The sequence below is a fragment of the Megachile rotundata genome, chromosome 3 (assembly GCF_050947335.1).
Source record: "Megachile rotundata isolate GNS110a chromosome 3, iyMegRotu1, whole genome shotgun sequence".
NCBI lineage: Eukaryota > Metazoa > Arthropoda > Insecta > Hymenoptera > Megachilidae > Megachile > Megachile rotundata.
In genome coordinates this window covers 13,206,786-13,228,340 of record NC_134985.1, presented here as the reverse complement: position 1 = coordinate 13,228,340, position 21,555 = coordinate 13,206,786, and the positions used below count along the sequence as shown (strand labels likewise).

Here is a 21,555-nt window from a genome sequence, read left to right as displayed (position 1 = left end):
ACGTGGGGGAAATCTTCAAATAGATACCCCGCACCTTTGGGGGAGGGCGCAGGGCTATGCCGGATTTTTACGGTGGTCCTCCTCGGCGCATTAGGAGGGGCCCCAGGAACTCTCAAAGAACTCAACTGGGACCTCTCCAAAAGCGCCAGTGCACAGAGCACTTCCCGGGGGAGGCCAGTGACCTCTCTCAAAACTGCAAGCTCCAATTTTATGGCGACACCCGGACCACCAAGGCACGGCTGTTCCCCCCGGGGTCACCTAACATGCCCTAACCTAACCTAATGTAACCTAACAGATTCGAATTGGAACGTATACAATCGGTAGAGCTTCGAATTGGAATGCGTCGAATATGTAGAGCTTCGAATTGGAACGTATACAATCGGTAGAGCTTCGAATTGGAATGCGTCGAATAGGTAGAGCTTCGAATTGGAACGCGTCGAATAGGTAGAGCTTCGAATTGGAACGCGTCGAATAGGTAGAGCTTCGAATTGGAACGCGTCGAATTCGAATGCTTCGAATTGGAATACGTCGAATAGGTAGAGCTTCGAATTGGAACGCGTTGAATCGGTAGAGCTTCGAATTGGAACGCGTCGAATCGGTAGAGCTTCGAATTGGAACGCGTCGAATTCGAATGCTTCGAATTGGAACGCGTCGAATCGGTAGAGCTTCGAATTGGAACGCGTCGAATTCGAATGTTTCGAATTGGAACGCGTCGAATTCGAATGCTTGGAATTGGAACGCGTCGAATCGGTAGAGCTTCGAATTGGAACCCGTCGAATTCGAATGCTTCGAATTGGAACGCGTCGAATTCGAATGCTTCGAATTGTAACGCGTCGAATTCGAATGCTTGGAACTGGAACGCGTCGAATTCGAATGCTTGGAATTGGAACGCGTCGAATTCGAATGCTTGGAATTGGAACGCGTCGAATTCGAATGCTTGGAATTGGAACGCGTCGAATTCGAATGCTTGGAATTGGAACGCGTCGAATCGGTAGAGCTTCGAATTGGAACGCATCGAATTCGAATGTTTCGAATTGGAACGCGTCGAATTCGAATGCTTGGAATTGGAACGCGTCGAATCGGTAGAGCTTCGAATTGGAACGCGTGGAATTCGAATGCTTCGAATTGGAACGCGTGGAATTCGAATGCTTCGAATTGGAACGCGTCGAATTCGAATGCTTGGAATTGGAACGCGTCAAATCGGTAGAGCTTCGAATTGTAACGCGTCGAATTCGAATGCTTGGAATTGGAACGCGTTGAATTCGAATGCTTGGAATTGGAACGCGTCGAATTCGAATGCTTGGAATTGGAACGCGTCGAATTCGAAAGCTTCGAATTGTAACGCGTCGAATTCGAATGCTTGGAATTGGAACGCGTCGAATCGGTAGAGCTTCGAATTGGAACGCGTCGAATCGGTAGAGCTTCGAATTGGAACGCGTCGAATTCGAATGCTTCGAATTGGAACGCGTCGAATTCGAATGCTTCGAATTGTAACGCGTCGAATTCGAATGCTTGGAATTGGAACGCGTCGAATTCGAATGCTTGGAATTGGAACGCGTCGAATTCGAATGCTTGGAATTGGAACGCGTCGAATTCGAATGCTTGGAATTGGAACGCGTCGAATTCGAATGTTTCGAATTGGAACGCGTCGAATTCGAATGCTTGGAATTGGAACGCGTCGAATTCGAAAGCTTCGAATTCGAATGCTTGGAATTGGAACGCGTCGAATCGGTAGAGCTTCGAATTGGAACGCGTCGAATTCGAATGCTTGGAATTGGAACGCGTCGAATTTGAATGCTTGGAATTGGAACGCGTCGAATTCGAATGTTTCGAATTGGAACGCGTCGAATTCGAATGCTTGGAATTGGAACGCGTCGAATCGGTAGAGCTTCGAATTGAAACGCGTCGAATTCGAATGCTTCGAATTGGAACGCGTCGAATCGGGACGCGTCCAATCGGTCGACGTCCAAGTGGAACACCCCCGTTCGATCACCACGAGATAATTATGTGTTCCTTTTTGTGTTTCGTAGATATATTTTGTCGTCGAGACACTCAATTGGGGATTCGATTCGACTTTTGCGCTGCCGATGTGTAAATTAAGGCATAGCTGCAATTTTTAGTAGCGAATAATAAGATCCTTGTTACTCGTCGTAAAGTTTTCTTTTTGGTGTCGTAGATGCAGAGCCGCCGAGAGAGCTACGGGGCCCGGGGCAAAAGTTTTCTTGTTCGACGTTGTGATTCATCGATTGTAAAGATTATGATATTGACCCTTTGTATAGATTTCGTATTGACATTGACGGTGTTTCAATGTGGTAGAATTATAGTTTTATTTCGGTCAGAGATGTACATGGGAGCTTTGAGATTTGCTGGTTTGAGGTTCTTTTGGTTAGGATTATAACTGACGTGGAGATATCTATAGACTTGCTATACTTATGGACTTACTTATGGGTTGAGGATATTTTCGAGAATTTGATCATATTTGATCTTTATGTGTTACTTATCAATTCTATTTATATATTACAAATTCTATTTATCAATTCTATTTACATTAATTGTATTTATCAATTCTATTTATTATTGCCAATTCTATTTCTCAATTCATTATTTATAATTCTAAAATTTTGAAAATTGAAAATAGTAAAATTTTAAGAAATGAATTTATCAAAGTACTAAATTTTTAATATTTTAAAATTCTTACATTATGAAGTTCTCAAATTTTAATATTTGAACCTTCAGAAGTTCAAAAATGTGAAAGTTACAATATAAAAAATTTTTAAAGTTCCAATGTTTCAAAGTCCCAAAATACTTGTAAAATTTTCTAGTGCCAGAGGCTCAAACTTCAAAAATTTCAATGCCTCAAAATTCTTACTTTAAAAAATTCAATAGTGAACTCTTAATATTCTATATTCTTTAAGTCCCAAAATTCTAAAATCTCCAAGTCCCAAATTTCCAAAATTATAAACTTTATAGTTTCCAAAATTCTGAAATGTTAAAGCTCTACAATTTCAAAGCCTTAGAATTCTAAAATTTTTCCAAGTCCCAAACTTCCAAAATTCTAAAACCTCCAAGTTCCAAACTTCTAAAATTCTAAATTCTTGAAGTCCCAAAATTTTAAAATTCCAAAATCTCCAAGTCCCAAATTTCTAAAATCCTAAAATTTCCAAGTTCCAAACTTCCAAAGTTCCAAAATCTCCAAGTCCCAAATTTGCAAAATTCCAAAATCTCCAAATCCCAAATTTGCAAAATTCCAATATCTCCAAATCCCAAAATCTCCAAGTCTCAAATTTTCAAAACTCCAAAATCTCCAAGTCTCAAATTTGCAAAATTCCAATATCTCCAAATCTCAAAATCTCCATGTCCCAAATTTCCAAAATTCCAAAATCTCCAAATCCCAAAATCTCCAAGTCCCAAATTTCCAAAATTCCAAAATCTCCAAATCCCAAATTTGCAAAATTCAAATATCTCCAAATCCCAAAATCTCCAAGTCCCAAATTTCCAAAATTCCAAAATCTCCAAGTCCCAAATTCTCAAACCTCCAAAATTCAAAAATCCTAAAATCTCCATCCCCCAAAATTCTCCAACCCCCAAAATTCAAACCTCGTAAAATTCTAAAAATTCAAAACTAAAATTCCCAAAGTTCCAAAAATTTATTTCAAACAAACCCAAATCTCCCATAAGCATCTCTGACTAAATTTCCCCCAGCCAGAAAATCTGTAAACCCAAAACGCGTTGCCCAGGGCACTTGCCCCTGCCCGGCGCCCAGGCGGTCCTGAACGAATAAATAAAAGAAGGGCCTTGTTTATCGAACATATATGTATATACTCGAGCGAATATTCACGCTTCTTTACTTCGCAAGCATATTTCGAAGCGTCGAACACTTGTTTTCCGCAAATATGCATTAAAGAAGAAGTCCTATATACTTAGCAAAATCTATCGTTTTTTTAACGAACGCTCAAAAAACAATGAGAAACATTCAAGTGCAGAATTTGTTTGTGGGGGCGAAACAAAATGAGACACAGCTCGGAGGGTATGTTGTGTGACAGCATTTAATTGTGATAAGGTCTGTAATACTGTCTTTGCAGGCCGATAGGGGTCTCGCAATTAATTTAAGAATCTCTGTTGTGTAATAAATTAACAAGTAATTTTAAATATTTTTATTATCTTAGCGTAGCTCGTTTTTATTGAAACAGTGATAGCTCGACGGGATATGAAGGGGAAAAATACATTGAAATGAGGGTTTGCAATCTTTTGTAATTTTCATATAATTTCTACATATATTTCTTTCAGGCAGTATTATTTACAAAAATGTTCCACCTCCTACGAAGTCTTGATAATTCAGTCTTGACACAAGTTATACGTATTACATGATCCCGATCATTACAATATTTCTGTATCAATTGTATTTCAGAATTCGTTCATTTCTTATTCTCGTTTGGATATTTTTAAAAGAGAAGAAAAGTCACTGCAAGAACGCAATTTAATAATCGAAAGATATTTTAGAAAGAACAAATTTATCAGAGAGTGGAGTCCCTCGAATTTAAAATTCTTGTTCTCAGAAGATTCATTCCATTGTCATCTACGCTGCCAAGCAGCTCTGTAAACATTTTTATAAATTTCTGCATGAATTAGATTTTTCCATCGTGCACAGAGTAATATCATTTTAATTTCTCATTTTTTTTTGGAAGAACAGAGGAACGGAATTGGGTTATATCTTTGGCAATCTACGAAGAGCAATACACCTCTTTATCAATTTTACACACTGTGTTTGTATTGTTTATTATTATTTCAGTACATTCTAATTGAGCAGCACATATACACACAAGAGTATAAATATCGACGAAATTCAAGGGGAAGAAACTATTTATAATTGCAATAAATATATGTAAATTATCGGTTAGCTTTATTATGCTCGTACTCGGTGTGTGAAATGTAGCGACAGAGGTGCATTTCTCTTCAGAGAAGCTCTTTAAAATGCGAATCATATTCGCGGTCTTACCAGCTTCGATGCAATTTGTGTTTCGTCGAACACTGGAGTTACACAAGTTAAAATAGCTGTACAATTATTCGCTCGATAATTTGTTTTTTTACTTGAGAGCTGTGTAGGCTTCCTTTGGAAAACGAGTAGGTCACTAGTGTTTAATTTTTAGAAATCAAATTTGGAATTAAAAGACTTTCAAATTATTCTACATTTTTAAATTATGAATTGCTTTGTTAAATTATCATATTTTTACATTTTTTAATTTTTAAATTCTTGTACTCCCTAATTTTTAAATATCTAAATCAACATATTATGGGATTTTACATTTTTCAATATTTAAATTATTAAATTTTTAAATTCCCCAATTGCTACATTTTTAAATTTTTAAATTCCCCAATTGCTACAGTTCTAAATTGTTAAATTCCTCAATTGTTACATTTTTAAATTTTTAAATTCTCCAATTATTACATTTCTACATCCTCAAATTCCTAAACTCAAATTCTTCAATTTCTAAATTTCCAAAATTTCAAAATACCCAGGAGCTAAATTTCCAAGTCCTTAATCCCCAATTCTGCAAGCTTCTAAATTCTCAAATCTCCCAATTCTTAAATTTCCAAACCCTATTGTCAAACCTTCCTTATCTACAGTTGTCAAATTTCCCAATTTCTAATCTTTAGAAATACCTAATTTCCCTAGTCCCTAGATCTCTCTAAACTCTCCAAATCTCTGCACTTCCAAATATTTAAATTTTCAAATTTTTTAAATTCCAAATTTAAAAATTTTAAAACTGTTAAAACCAAAATTCACTAGTGTCTTCCTACGCCGCCATTTTCCTCAGAAAAGCCCGCCAAGCTCGCTGTACATTCAAATAATATATGCGTCGTTTTCTCATTATTTCACCTGAAAAGTACCAACAAATTAACAAAGAGTATCGACAAAATTAAAACAGAAGACGACACATATACTATAAAGATTTTGATTCGAACAATTGAATAATTACCATATTACTATGCGGTATGTTTACGCTGCTGCGTAATACTGTCTTCGTAACGTTTCAAGTATGATTTTTACGCATAGTTTTGACAATTTCCTAATTTTCCTTTCTCTTCGTTTCTCACAAACAAGATTACGAAAAAGTATACAAGACTGTTCGCTGCAACTGAATAACATGATTCGACCGCGCCAATGATTCAAACAAACATTCTCGCAGCATTATGCTCCTAACATGTATAAACGTACAAGAAAGATGTACCACACAATCGTGTTGTATTGTGCTTGCGTATGTTAAACTTACAGAAAGAAATTGTAAAAATCACTTATGTGCAAACAGCAGAGTATAAAATATAATAAAGGTAATATTTACAATGTTATAAGATTAAACACGTTTAGCGAATTCTGTAGTGCCGTCTGTTTTGTGTCACGCATTTTCGTGGTAAATCTTTCGGTTACTGTTTCAAGCGATGGCAAAATGGATGACGATACAATCTTACCATGATATTATTTTTCGAGGTTAACACAATCGCACATGTATTATATCTTTAAATAACGAGATATCATGGATACCATATATCTTGTCAAACGATTTTCATCAGGTGTTGTAGAAATATTCCACGTATAGGATATACAAAACATGGTGCTAAGCTCAAAGGATCACACCGTGAACAATTTGCTTGACGAGGAATTCACGATTTATGGACCACTGATTGGGAGAAATCTGCGATTACGAGGAAACATCGAAGTAGTAACTTAATTTTAATCACAACTTATTTTTGCATTCTTTCAGAATTAAAGTATATGAATAAACATTTAGCATTCGAAGTTATTTGAATTATAAAAATATTCTAATTCAATTTAAATAATCAAAGTATTACAACTGTACAATTCGAACGTCACATAAGTTTCCCGCCAATTTCGAGTCTCCTCGACAATCGTACAAAATTAAACCCATCGTGTGTTAAAAATCGTGCATAATTTTCGTAAGAGTAAAAGGACCGAGAGTGACACTAAACACAGACACCTTTAAACTTGCTGTTTGTACTATAATGATCATGACGAATTGGAAAATCTGCCATTCGCTTAACTAAATGGCCCGCTCACAATAATCGTGGATTACACGCGTGCGGGTACCATTCATCTCCTAAACAGTATATATATAATAATAAGCATGTAAAAAAGTTGAAATTTTCTTATCAACGTCGAGCGATCATGAGGCGAAGAATAGTCACATCCGTTTTAACAATAAAAAAATGAGCACAAGTTTCGTATTTCAAGCATAGTTTTCTTAATATCGTACATTTTACGCTCCCTCTACCACCTGAATAGAATAATGTATATTCACGAGCGACGATCTACCTCAATACGCTTGACATCGATGTCAAATGACATAAAAACGAGTTAACGATCATTCTTTTTTTACAATGAACATATGATGTGTACATATATAAGAAGTATTATACGCAGGTAATATTCCCTCTTCTCGTAATTTCGTTATTCTTGCTCGTTCAAAGCATCTTTTTCTTTCTTTTTTTAAAGGATAAGGATTAAAATAAATATACATATATATATAGTTTATATTAATTCTTGCTAAAGTCATAAAGCTCATAAAATAGTACGAATTAAAGTTACTGCTTTTTCTTTTTCAATATGAACATTGATGCTTTGCCCTTGGAACCGTGAACTTACGTTAAAAGGGGGATGGGCTGCCCGTACATTAAAAACATCGTTTTGTTAACTACAATTCTAAACCCTACCTGATATCGTGACTTGTATCAGTACGCAGGAGCATGAAAAAGAAAAAAGATACTCTTCTTTACTATGTATTTGGGGGATAGCACACGATGTTGCAAATAGATGTACAATATGAATGAACGATGAACAAAATTCACAAAAGAAAACGGTGATTTCATTACTCGGTCAACTACCGATTACATTGAGATGTACGGAATTCTTATTTACAGTATCAGCCTTATTTATAGTTGTACATAGGAAAATGGAACTAAATGATACATACGCACAAGATGTCCCAGAAAGATTGTACAATCTTGAATTTGTTGATTATGTGTGCTCAAACAAATTTTCTTTACTTCTATCAATTTATGACACTCTAGAGAGTTATACATTTATAACGAAACTTATTTATATTTCAATATGTTTGATTAGATATTAATACTCTTGACACTTGCTTCTTAATAGACTTAATTTTAGATTTTTTCACATATTTATTTATCAAACTTAACATTTGTTTTGATATTATTTTTTTAATATGCAGAGCTTATAATATTTGATAGTTAAAACATTTTGAATCACAAATAATGATCATATAATATAATAATCACATCTTCAATAATTAATAACAACACAATTGTGACTAACCAAAATTAATGATTACAATTATTATGTTTAAAGTTTCAGAAACGAAGCCACAGAAGATAACCTGAAAACTTGTTTAATTTATAGCGCCACTAAGAATCTCCAGTTGTTTGATTATACAATCTTTTAGAGACACTTTGTACATAGGGTGTACCAAAAATTATGGTACAAGCGGGAAGAAGATGATTTCTTGTGCAGTAATAAATCAAAAATATGGGATGACATTTCTTTTTCCTTCAAAGTTCGGTTTTCGAAAAAATCGACCATGAAATTCTGTCAAGAACTCTTGACCAACAATGAGAATAGAATGAACGGGTGTTACTGCACATATCTACTTGTGTTCGTATTTGTAAACAATATATTATTTATATATTTATATATATATATCTATATATGTTGCATATGTCCACAATGAACGCGCGTCTATAATTAATCTTCCATACGCGCAACTCCATTTTATAGATTTTTTTAACATTTTTACATTGAATCGCAGATTCATTTACTTGATTATGCTTATTTACGGTCTTGTCAACTGTAGCTTTAAAAAAATGTAATCTGCCTATGCATCTTTACACATCAGCTAAAAACGGTAATTCCACTTCTACTCGTTAACGGATACTAAAGCTTAACTAATATTCAATAAAATAATAGAAAACAGTGATGGGCTACTCTGCTCGCGAGGTCTCTTCTTATATTGCCATGAAGAGGACAATACAGAAAGAGATCCTTTCATGCAGTGCTTCTAAATTCCTCATTTTAAGAATTTGTAAATCTGACAATTTCTAAATTTTTTAATTTAGAAATTTGTAAATTAATTCTTGTTTGCAAATTTAAAACTTTTGAAGTTTGCAAATTTAAAACGTATCAAGTTTTTAGTGTGCTGTTTTTTAGAATGCAAAATTTGGGAATCTGAAAATTTGGAATATATGAAGAGTTCTTTTCTTAGCACACCTAAATTTTGCACATTGTGCACAGCCCGTGCCAGTAATTTTTTCGGCGGGCACATCTGCCCACCACTGCTATAAAGCAACATAATATTGGGTGGATAACGAGGCCAGTAACGTTCAAAGTTACGTGTTTAACACCATCATAGAAGGTTATTAATTTTGTTGAATTGTTAACAAAATAAAAAATTGATAGAAATAATGAAAATGCTCCAAACTGCGTATATTAAAAAAAAAAGTAGTGCATACCTGGAGAAGGATAAAGAAGAAAGCAGTCCATACCCTTTTGCAAAAGATTATTTTAAAGAAAACAAAAGAATTTACAGTCAATATTTCATTGTTACACATTTTTGTAACAATAATAAAAATTAGGTACAGTCACGTATCTAATATCCATTTTTTAATAATACGTATTTTTCCTGAAAGCATGTCTCTTTTGTTCGAAATACAAATTTTGTACTGCCATCTTGCTTTCGCTAGAAAGATTCAAATCCACAATTTCTTCGTATCCTACGATAGGATTTAAACAGAACTGGTGCTGTATCCATCCGATATATGTGTGCACGTTGCGTGCTCTATTTAACGTCGAAACAGTTTTTATTTTTTCATTCCCCTTCAAACAATGACCAAGTGTAAAACGATCCAGAAGGCTGAACGAATAGCGCGGTCGTTTAAAAATCGAGTCCACACTATCTACAAACTTGTTATCATAAAATTTGAAAGTTGCGTAACATTGGACCTTCAAAAAACGTAAAACGTAGCCGCCATTTACAATAGAACTCGCACACGTTGTGTGTGGTAAACAGTTCATATTTGAGCCAAAGTGGACGAGAACAGGGTCCATACAATCCGGCTTCCAAAAACAGTTCAATAATGCAGGCTGCATATTTATATTGATTATCTCGTGGATTTTCTACTTACGACATTTCTTCTTTCTTCAATTAGATATTGAATCTGACCATAACTGTTATCTTTCTTCTTTGTTCAGTTACGGAATAATACAGGATATCGACATTATTACACTGTCGTCGATTGTCAATGTAACTAGTAACCGTTACATTTTTCCACATTACCATTGCGTCATTGATAACTTGCAGAGGAATGAGTTACAGTGAAGTTCACCGAAATATTCAATGTACAATTCCATTTATGTTAACATGTACCTCTTGGTTATCTTGTTAATTTATCTTCTTCGTGAAATACTTAGTTAAGATCGTGTTTTACTCTTGAAAACTTTTATACACCGATATTGTGTTTTATGTTTATTTGAATATTATGATGATCTTGCTGCAGCGTTTCGAGAATCTGTTTCTGCATATTATGCTCCGCCTAAGAGACAAAATGAAGCATGTCATTTTTGAAATAAAATATATTGAACTATGAAGAATTGTATGTACCTGCAACGGCGTTAAACTTCCCCGTTTCGCTTGCAAAGCTGGATTTTTCAAATCCCTTGCTAGAACATTTAGTTGTGATTCTTGTAATGCCATGGTATTCATGAGTTGTAAATGTTTTCTCCTTATCTCGTTATTGATTGCCTGTGATAAATAATAATTTAGTATTTGTTTCAATAATATTTTCTTTAATTAATACTTACATTATTATCCGCTAATTGTACTTTCGTCTCGTTGAAGGAGTCTGAAAAGATTGGTAAATAATTATTATTGTAAAGACTGTACATTATATTATGTACATATACATATTATCATTATATCATATTATACTCACTTTCAAAAATTGGTACGTGCCTTAGATCATCGAATATTTTCATTATAAGATCTGTAAAGGAAAGAGACATTAATGAAGTTATATAAACAATGACAAGTACTGTGACTTAATATGACAAAGTCTTCTGCAAGACAGCTTCTCTTTACTGAGATGAGACTAAAATTAAAGTAACATCAGTACCTGGATTAGCATCCAGACTTGGACTCAGTAACGGATCATCCTTCAAGTCATTAAGGATGAACTGATCATCATCCGGATTCGGTGGTATCAGTGGAACGCTGGAATCCACTTGCTGATAGTCCACAATAGCATCATTCAAAGTGGAATTCGGCGACTGAGAGCTCATATTGTTGTACTGATTGAAGTCCGTGGCGATCTCCAGGTATCCATCGGTAACAAAAGATCTGCAATCGACGTAGGAAACATTCGGCGGTTCATCGCTCCTGTTCGCCGGCACGTACGAGACATTACTATGTCTCTTCTTATTGCAACCCGTCCTGATATCCTCCTCGCTGTATATCCTCTTCAGCGGGTACTGGCGAGTCGACTTCGTACCGGCAGCAGTGTTATCTACAATACCGTTATCAGGATATTCAATGACGGGTTCCTGGTGTTTGAACACGTCCATGGTGTGCTCGACCTTGATCTCGCAGGGATCCTTGACTACAGCTCCAGAGCTCAAGATATTCAGATCCCGAGGGACGTTCAGGTGAGACGTTCCAGGGTCGCGTGGGGAATTTATGCTCGGTTCTACGGTGGTATTTTTCCTGACGATCGCATCGCTCATTGGTGAAGGAATTTTTACATCTTTCATTGTTTCATTAGCTTTGTTGGTGACATCGTGGATCGTTATCGTCTTCCCTATAGATCTCGGACTGTCTTGCTTCTCGTGCTTGCTCGTTTTGGATCCCTGCTTCGGAGTTCGACTTCCCTTGCCTTGCACCACCAGATAATGGTCGATCTTCTTGATACCCAGCTTGCTGGCCTGAGCAGCGGCCGGTGGCAGATGCTGCGACACCATGGCAGCTTTCACGTACTGTTCGTTAGGCACCGGAGTATCCGACAGATGATCATCCGGCACCGACGACGACAAATCGCTGACCAAGTGCGTGATTGCGTCCTCCAGCTGCGACGGGTCTTCCACGCTGCTCTTCGGGTTCGACTGCTGCGAGTCCGTGTTCTATAAAATAATAACGATTGTATCTACTGCACGCACGTTTTGTAGAGTCAGTAACATTAAAATTACCATGTCGAACGACGCATCGTCCTTGCTCTGGATCGCTCGAGTGGATTCGGACACCGTGGCTGAGAATCTCTTCTTCATTTGTTTGACCAGTTTAATACCCTCCTCTTCTCTGCAAGGAAATTGGATATCCGATCGTGGTCAAGTACGTGGGTGTAGCGTTTGGTTAACAAACGCGTTAAAAGCACATTGCAGTACTTACGACACCAATGTGTTTATGCACACAAAAGATTCGACCGTTTGCGTGTCCTTGTCGAACTCTAAGTAGCCGTGCGTACGCAAATAAATAAACTCGCCGGTTTTCGACAGTAGCCTATAACAAGATGATCCACAGGTCTCCACGCGATCGTACACTGCGAAATCAATTTCGTTACGTTAGAGAAAATCGTGTGTACTTTTATACAACTTGTGGTAATTGTATAAGAGTATTATTACAATTGATAATATTCAGAAGAGCAAATCAGAACGTTCGAACTCACTCTGACGTAGAACGATCATCGTCCACCTGAAATCGTCCTTATGCATGAAACTGAAGGCGCTCAAACCTGACACCTCCTCGGACAAGTAGCCGGCAACCACTGATACCCTGTGATCACAATAAATAATCCTGCCGTCCACCAAATGTCTGGTGACGTACTCATCTTTATTCGCATCCATTATGGATATTTCGGTGATGGGTCGTTTCATCATAACCCTTGCTACACCCACGAAAACGATGTCGTTGCTGGTCGAATTGACTTCTGGAAGATAAAATATGGCCACATTATTTTTGAACAGCTGCGAAATACTCGGTTGCTAAATTGCTCAATGAGTGTTTCAATATTGGGCACATGTGGATTTGAAATTTGGTTATTGGGAACATTGGGCTGTTCAAATGTTGGGAACATTCCTAACTAAATTTGATTGATTGAATATCGTATGTGGAATTATCAGAATTATTTGACTACTTGAGGAATATTCGAATTATTAAGAGTTTGAAATTTGAATGTTACCTTGATGTCTCATTCGATTAGCGTTCGATTCAGGATTTCTGCAAGCATCCGCAAGCCTGAGCATCCCGGAGACTTCGAGGCATTCGTATTGCGTGTGTTCGCGCCTGGAAGCGGTGCGATGCCGTATTCTGAGCTCGAAGCTCCTCCTTTGCTCGCGGAACGGCCTCCTCTCGTTTCTGGAGGATGACGAGTCCTCCGAGGAATTGGAATTATCATTCATGCCGTCCATCTGCGGCGTCGACGAACTCACTCCTTGCATCTCGTCCGGGGTGAGGTTCCTGTTTAGTTCCTCGTGATCCTTCGGATCCACGAACGAGTAGAGCGAGTTGCCGAGTAGATCCGCCTGTAACATCGACCACGAAACACACTTCAATTAATTACGGAAACAATTAATTATTGCAAGATAATTCGTTAAAAGTCAACGGCAATATAGCGAGAGTCTGCAGTAATTCCAACTTGAAAATTTGACTATTTGTTATTTTCTGCGTATTTTCTCTTTCCACAGAAAGGAGATATGAAATTACAAAAGTATTGATTGTACTCGATTGTTATTAAAGGCACATTAAAGTTTCGAAATTTCAAAATTTCAACATGTGCTACGAATTTGAGCTCGTTTCAAGATTATTGTTTACACAGATGTCGAATATCTTATTATCGTTCTACATTATACATTCCGGGGTATATTTGAATAAAGTAATTAAACTGTGCTACTGATGAACTTTACACCGAATATTCTCTGGGTAAATGAAATGTTTATGTTAGTAATTAAATCAATTAGATGCACATTCACCTTGCGTGCAACTTCTTTAATAAACATTCATTAAATTGCAAATTGTGAAAATATACTGTGGGTATCTATTTATTGCGATTACTCATGAAATTTGCTAGTTATTTTTGTCATAGCTTATATGGTAATTTTTAGAAATTTTGAATTTGGAAATTTGGGGATTTAGGGATTTTGGGGATTTGAGGATTTGTGAATTTAGGGATTTAGGAATTTGGGGACTAGGCAATTTTGGGATTACGGAATTTTGGAACTAGGGAATTTGGAAACTAGAGAATTTTGGAGCTAGGGAGTTTGGGAACTAGGGAATTTGGGAACTAGAGAATTTTGGAATTAGGGAATTTTGGAACTAGGGAGTTTGGGAACTAGGGAATTTGGGAACTAGAGAATTTTGGAATTAGGGAATTTTGGAACTAGGGAGTTTGGGAACTAGGGAATTTGGGAACTAGGGAATTTTGGAACTAGGGAATTTGGGAACTAGAAAATTTTGGAATTAGGGAATTTTGGAACGAGGGAGTTTGGGAACTAGGGAGTTTGGGAACTAGGGAATTTGGGAGGTAGAGAATTTTGGAATTAGGGAATTTTGGAACTAGGGAGTTTGGGAACTAGGGAGTTTGGGAACTAGGGTATTTGGGAAGTAGGGAGTTTGGGAACTAGGGAGTATGGGAACTAGAGAATTTTGGAACTAGGGAATTTGGGAACTAGGGAATTTTGGAACTAGGGAATTTGGGAACTAGGGAATTTGGGAACTAGGGAATTTGGGAACTAGGGAGTTTGGGAACTAGGGAGTATGGGAACTAGAGAATTTTGGAACTAGGGAATTTGGGAACTAGAGAATTTTGGAACTAGGGAATTTGGGAACTAGAGAATTTTGGAACTAGGGAATTTGGGAATTAGAGAATTTTGGAACTAGGGAGTTTGGGAACTAGGAAATTTTGGAACTAGAGAATTTTGGTACTAGGGAGTTTTGGAACTAGAGAATTTGGGGACTAAGGATTTTAGGAACTAGGGAATTTGGGAACTAGAGAATTTTGGAATTAGGGAATTTTGGAACTAGGGAGTTTGGGAACTAGGGAGTTTGGGAACTAGGGAATTTGGGAACTAGGGAGTTTGGGAACTAGGGAGTATGGGAACTAGAGAATTTTGGAACTAGGGAATTTGGAACTTCAAGACTTTGGGAATATAAGGATTGAGAAGCTTGGGAATTAAAGAATTTATTAATTTGAAATCATAGGGAATTACAAGGGAATTAATGTAAGAATTTGTGAAATTTGGCAATCTAAAAACTGAAGGAAACTTTGCTGTCTCTAGATATTTGTAGGGTGAAACTTTTCGAACCTCGATATGTAACACCATCTAAAGTCCACAAACTAAAATAATTTCAAACACAGCAGATAAATTTCACAATCCTCATAAAAATTTTCACAGTAATAAATAAAAACAATTAATCATAATTAAAATCGACACGTTCCACGAATAAAAAGGACACGAAACGTCCACGTTCCTCGTTCTTCTGCATCCTGAGTCTTACGGCGATTTAATCGCGACGAAGATGGTGCACCACGTCGGCGACGGGGCACGTTTTCACCGCGGGGAGTTTCTCCTTGAGAACAATACCGACTGATTGTGAGTATCTTCTTAAAAAACTGGCGGATCCCGCAGAAATAACCCTCTGCTTCACCCCCGCTTTTCTCTCTATCTTCACTGGTCTTTCTTCTTCCTTGCTCCTTTAACGACGGCCATCTTTGTGTCCTTACACCCCGAAGTCGGAACTCGGCCGACCAGCAAGCAGGTTCGTTATGCTCGAATGTCGAATTATCGTTATGCTCGAATCTGGAACGCTAAGATTTCCGCGGGACCACGTGGATCGATAGAAAACCCATCTTTTTTTCCTTTTTCGCTTTTCTTATGGACTCAGCCTACTCTTCCTGGCTTGAGTTTTCATTCTCACTGTTCCTCTTTTAATTCTTTATTTTTTTATTCTTTCTTTACATTAATCTGCTATATTTTTTTTATTCATTCTTTGGATTTAAGACTTGATATTTTTTTTTATTTGTTCTTTGGATTTAAGGCTTGATATTTTTTTTTCATTCTTTGGATTTAAGACTTGATATTTTTTTTTATTTATTCTTTGGATTTAAGACTTGATATTTTTTTTTATTTATTCTTTGGATTTAAGACTTGATATTTTTTTTTATTTATTCTCTGGATTTAAGACTTGATATTTTTTTTTATTCATTTTTTGGATTTAAGACTTGCTATTTTTTTTTTTATTTATTTTCTGGATTTAAGACTTGATATTTTTTTTATTTATTCTTTGGATTTAAGACTTCATATTTTTTTTATTCATTCTTTGGATTTAAGACTTCATATTTTTTTTATACATTCTTTGGATTTAAGACTTGATATATTTTTATTTGATCGTTCGTTTTAAGTTGTATTCGCATAAAAATCATCATTCGAATCAGTAAACGTAGAGCGTGGAATAAAAACGAACGTACAGGCGACGAAGCGTATTCTGTACATTCGTCGAGTTATTACTCGCAGCGAAAAAAAGGAACACAGCAAAAGCATCGACCCGATTCTCCGAACAATTTTTGAAAAATAACTGTGTACACGTGTCGAGTGATTGAAACCACTTCTAGTTCTTTTTTTTTGTTAATATATCGTTCTGTGGAAAGGTACAGTATGCAGCACGTGGCAAATGAAATCTCTATTTTCACAATGCATTTTCAACCCCTCTCTTGTTCTCTTTTTTCTTTGCCTGGTTGCTCTTAACGATCTCTGAAATTTCGTTCTTTTTCTCCTTTGTTTCGAAACATGGAAACGTTGCGAGATTTCTCTGAATAAAATGGAGAATCGACTGTTATCGACACGATGAATGTTGTCGGGAACGATGATTAAATAAATAAAAATAAGGGAGAAAATCAATGATGGGGTGGTTTCTGGTTGTAGTTGAAGGGAGGTACTCTGATTTTGTTTGGTTTCATTTTTTGTGCTTATACTGGGGTATGGTGTACAATTATACAATTGTTTAGAAATATAGATTTATACAATTGTTTAAAAATATAGAATTATACAATTGTTCACAAATATAGAACAATACAATTGTTCATAAATATATGTAGAAGTATAAAACTGTTTATAAATAGAGAACTATTACAATTGTATATAAATGTACAACTATACAATTGTATATAAAAGTACAACTATACAGTTGTATACAAATGTACAACTAAAATAATTCTGTATAAATATACAAGTATACAATTCTACATAAATATATAATTATACAATTGTATATAAATATACAATTATACAATTGTACATAAATATACAACTATACAATTGTACACAAATATACAACTGAACAATTTTGTATAAATATACAAGTACACAATTGTACATAAATATACAACTATGCAATTGCACACAAATATACAACTATACAATTATATATAAATGTACAACTATACAGTTGTATACAAATGTACAACTAAAATAATTCTGTATAAATATACAAGTATACAATTCTACATAAATATATAATTATACAATTGTACATAAATATACAGCTATGCAATTGCACTCAAATATACAACTATACAATTGCACACAAATATACAACTAAACAATTTTGTATAAATATACAAGTACACAATTGTACATAAATATACAACTATGCAATTGCACTCAAATATACAACTATACAATTGCACAAAAATATACAACTAAACAATTTTGTATAAATATACAAGTACACAATTGTACATAAATATACAACTATGCAATTGCACACAAATATACAACTAAACAATTTTGTATAAATATACAAGTATACAATTGTACACAAATATACAATTATACAATTGTACACAAATGTACAATATAAACACTTCTCTACAAATATACAACTATACAATTGTAAACAAATACAAAACTATAGAATTGTACATAAATATACAACAATACAATTCTACACAAATGTACAACTAAACAACTATGTACAAATATACAAAAATATACAAATACATCAAATTGAAATTGTGTATATAAAATTGCATAAAAATATATAAATACACAAATTATAAAATTATACACAAATATACAAAAATATACAAATACATCAAATTGAAATTGTGTATATAAAATTGTATAAAAATATACAAATATACAAATATATAAAATTATACACAAATATACAAATATATAAAATTATACACAAATATATAAATATATAAAATTATACACAAATTATAAAATTATACAATGCTACATAAACATACAATACAATAAAGTAATTCAATAAAAAAATTTAATACAACAGTACAACTTTTTTAAATTTATAAGAATGTAATTTTTTAAGTCAAAAATTTTTCCAATTGTTTTTTCTTTTTTTTTACTTAGTGATTATTCAATTAAACAAAATTTGCGGTGTTAATCAGTGTGTAAATGTTAGTATATTCAAGAATATTCTGGCTGGTTCTGAAATAAATTTACGATCGATTAATTTAGTGATTTATGAAGAGTCAGCTGAACAAATACACGAAAATATTTGTTGCAGTGAAAAAGAATATATCTGGGTGCACAAGTGTTGCCATGGAGGCGTGTTTACGTTGCATTCGTTTGATCGATAATTTCAAACTGAGTTGCACGAGTTATGCTTCGATTGCAAGTATAACTTCAATCAGTTGCAACTGTAACTTCAATCATTTTTTAGTACACTGATATAAAAATTTGATGCAAAGATTTAATGCATACAAATTTCACTTTATGATGAGTTATTAATTTGATATGTTAGATTTCATGTGATATAATAAACAAGGTTGTTATTTATACACGTGCAAAGTATAATATTTTTTTAATTTTTTGATACTTCAATGTTATACTTTATTTTTTAAAAATTCATTGTTACATTTTATATTTTAAAAATTCATTTTTATATTTTATATTTTGATAATTCATATCAAAATTTATTTTTTAATAATTTAATATTATATTTTATTTTTTAAACATTCTATATTATATTTTATATTTTAATAATTCAATATTATACCTCATTTTTTAATCATTTGATTTTATATCTTATTTTTTGGTAATTCAATGTCACAGTTTATTTTTTAATAATTCAATGTTACATTTTATATTTTGATAATTCATATCAAAATTTATTTTTTAATAATTTAATATTATATTCTATTTTTTGAACATTCTATATTATATTTTATATTTTAATAATTCAATATTATACCTCATTTTTTAATCATTTGATTTTATATCTTATTTTTTAATAATTCAATGTTACATTTTATTTTTTGGTAATTCAATGTTATATTTCATATTTCAATAACTTAATACAATATTATTTTTAAATAATTTAATACAGAAATGTACATTTAAATGTACACATCACATCCACATGTGTAGTTACACCTTGTAGTTAATTAAATATAAAAATATTTTTATATAGGACTTATTTTTATATTTTTGTTTGTAGGACCTATTTTTATATTTTTGTTTGTAGGACAAAATGTCCGTTGTATGTAACATACAGTAGGAATGTAAAGAATGTATATACGTGTAAGCGTGGAAATAAGTGCATTTTTAACAGCAGATAACGAACGATGAGGGTGAAGTCTAAAGGGACAACAAGTAGAACGGAAGCTTTCGGAGCATATTGAATAACCTATTTGAAAGGTTTAGAACGAGTGAGTTTTCATGTTCTGTACTACACAAAAGGAGGGAAGATGAAAAGGATTATATTTATGAATCACCGTTACTATTTTACATTTAACGGACATCCATCAATCCTCTTTAATTATTCTATTATAAACCCTTGTATACAAAAATAATTGTACGTACAGAAATAATAAATCGATAACAAGATTTAATATTATTTCAATTAAATGAACATTTTTATTCTTTGTGAATGGAGAAGATAAAACATGCATACTTATTTGTTCTCTAACATAAAATCATGGCTATATAAATAATTAAAACTTCTGGCATTTTAATGAAGATAAAAAATAATGCAGTAAATAAATAAAATATGTCTGCATATTTATAAAAATATAATATAAAATCATATTTGCATCCTAACTTAAAATCATGGCTATATAGATAATCAAAATTTCTAGTATTTTAATGAAGATAAAAAATAATGCAGTAAATAAGTAAAATATGTCCACATATTTATAAAAATATAATATAAAATCATTTTTGCATCCTAACTTAAAATCATGGCTATATAAATAATCAAAACTTCTGGTATTTTAATGAAGATAAAAAATAATGCAGTAAATAAATAAAATATGTCTACATATTTATAAAAATATAATATAAAATCATATTTGCATCCTAACATAAAATCATGGCTATAAAAATAATCAAAACTTCTGGTATTTTAATGAAGATAAAAAATAATGCAGTAAATAAATAAAATATGTCTACATATTTACACAGATATAATAAAAAAATCATACAATTAAAAATAAAAAAAATTCATAACAAAAATAAGTAAAATTCTAAAACTTTAAAATTTAGTAAAATTTGTAATAAAAAATAAAAAGCCAGGTGTAATAAATGAAATAAAATATATATCTACTTGTACAAATAATACTAAATGAAGTAAAGAAATAATAAGATGAAAATATCAAAAAAACATGAAACTAAGAAATGAGTAAACAATAATATTTTGAATAAGAGAAAATAAACGCAATGTATAAATAAAATGAAATGTATATCTATTTGCATAGTTGTAATTATAAAATTGGCACAGTTTCATCCTAGTGGCAATATTTAACCTAGTGTATAAAACCTAGTGCAATGTTTACCTGAGAGTGGCCAAGGTGTTCCTGGACTTGCGGACTGATGTAAACTACTTTTCCAGTGGTAGTGAGCACGAGAAAAAAGCCTCCGGTTCCAATCAAGTTCTGCAGAAAAAAACAATTTGTTTGTGGTTATATATTGGTGGTTCGTGTTTCAAGAGGTAATAGAGTCGATCGATTTTCGAGTACTCACATCGACGATGTATTGTTCCAGGTCCAGCTCGCCCAATTCTTGAGGTAGAAAGTCGACTGTGCCACGTCCGAGAGCTGCAAAAGAATGTGGGTCCAAGTGAACAAATTTTTATATTTTTAATTTTCAAGTTTTGTAATTTTTAATTTCAAATTTTCAGTTTTTATATTCTCAAATTTTGGAGATACCAATTTTCAAATTTTTCAGTTTCCACTTTTCAAATTCCTGAATTCTCAATTTCTATATTATCAAAGTCCCAAATTCTCAAATTTTCTATATTTTAATTCCTAAATTGTCGAGGTCCCACTCTTCAAATTTCCAAAGAGTCAAGGTCCCACTCTTCAAATTCCCAAAGTCTCAAGGTCCCACTCTTCAAATTCCCAAAGTATCAAGGTTCCACTCTCCAAATTCCCAAATTATCAAGATTCCACTCTTTAAATTTCGAATTTTGTCAAGTTTCCATTCTTCAAATTTCCAAATTGTCAAGGTTCCACACTCTT

The 21,555-nt window shown here is 33.6% G+C and overlaps 1 protein-coding gene across 2 annotated transcripts in view; it reads right to left on the bottom strand.

Moving 5' to 3' along the window:
- Positions 1-4,139: 4,139 nt before the first annotated feature.
- The window catches only part of LOC100884063 (uncharacterized), a 113,406-nt gene continuing 95,990 nt past the window's right edge, over positions 4,140-21,555 (bottom strand). For both annotated transcript variants that reach the window (XM_003702096.3, XM_012282503.2), the window contains 11 exons: positions 21,059-21,132; positions 20,872-20,970; positions 13,255-13,597; positions 12,742-13,002; positions 12,465-12,615; positions 12,266-12,374; positions 11,200-12,199; positions 11,020-11,070; positions 10,889-10,929; positions 10,689-10,829; positions 4,140-10,620 (listed from right to left, as the gene is read on the bottom strand). In XM_003702096.3, coding sequence (XP_003702144.2) covers positions 10,528-10,620; positions 10,689-10,829; positions 10,889-10,929; positions 11,020-11,070; positions 11,200-12,199; positions 12,266-12,374; positions 12,465-12,615; positions 12,742-13,002; positions 13,255-13,597; positions 20,872-20,970; positions 21,059-21,132 — 2,363 coding nt within the window. In that variant the 3' untranslated portion in view covers positions 4,140-10,527. The remainder of the gene's footprint in view (positions 10,621-10,688; positions 10,830-10,888; positions 10,930-11,019; positions 11,071-11,199; positions 12,200-12,265; positions 12,375-12,464; positions 12,616-12,741; positions 13,003-13,254; positions 13,598-20,871; positions 20,971-21,058; positions 21,133-21,555) is intronic.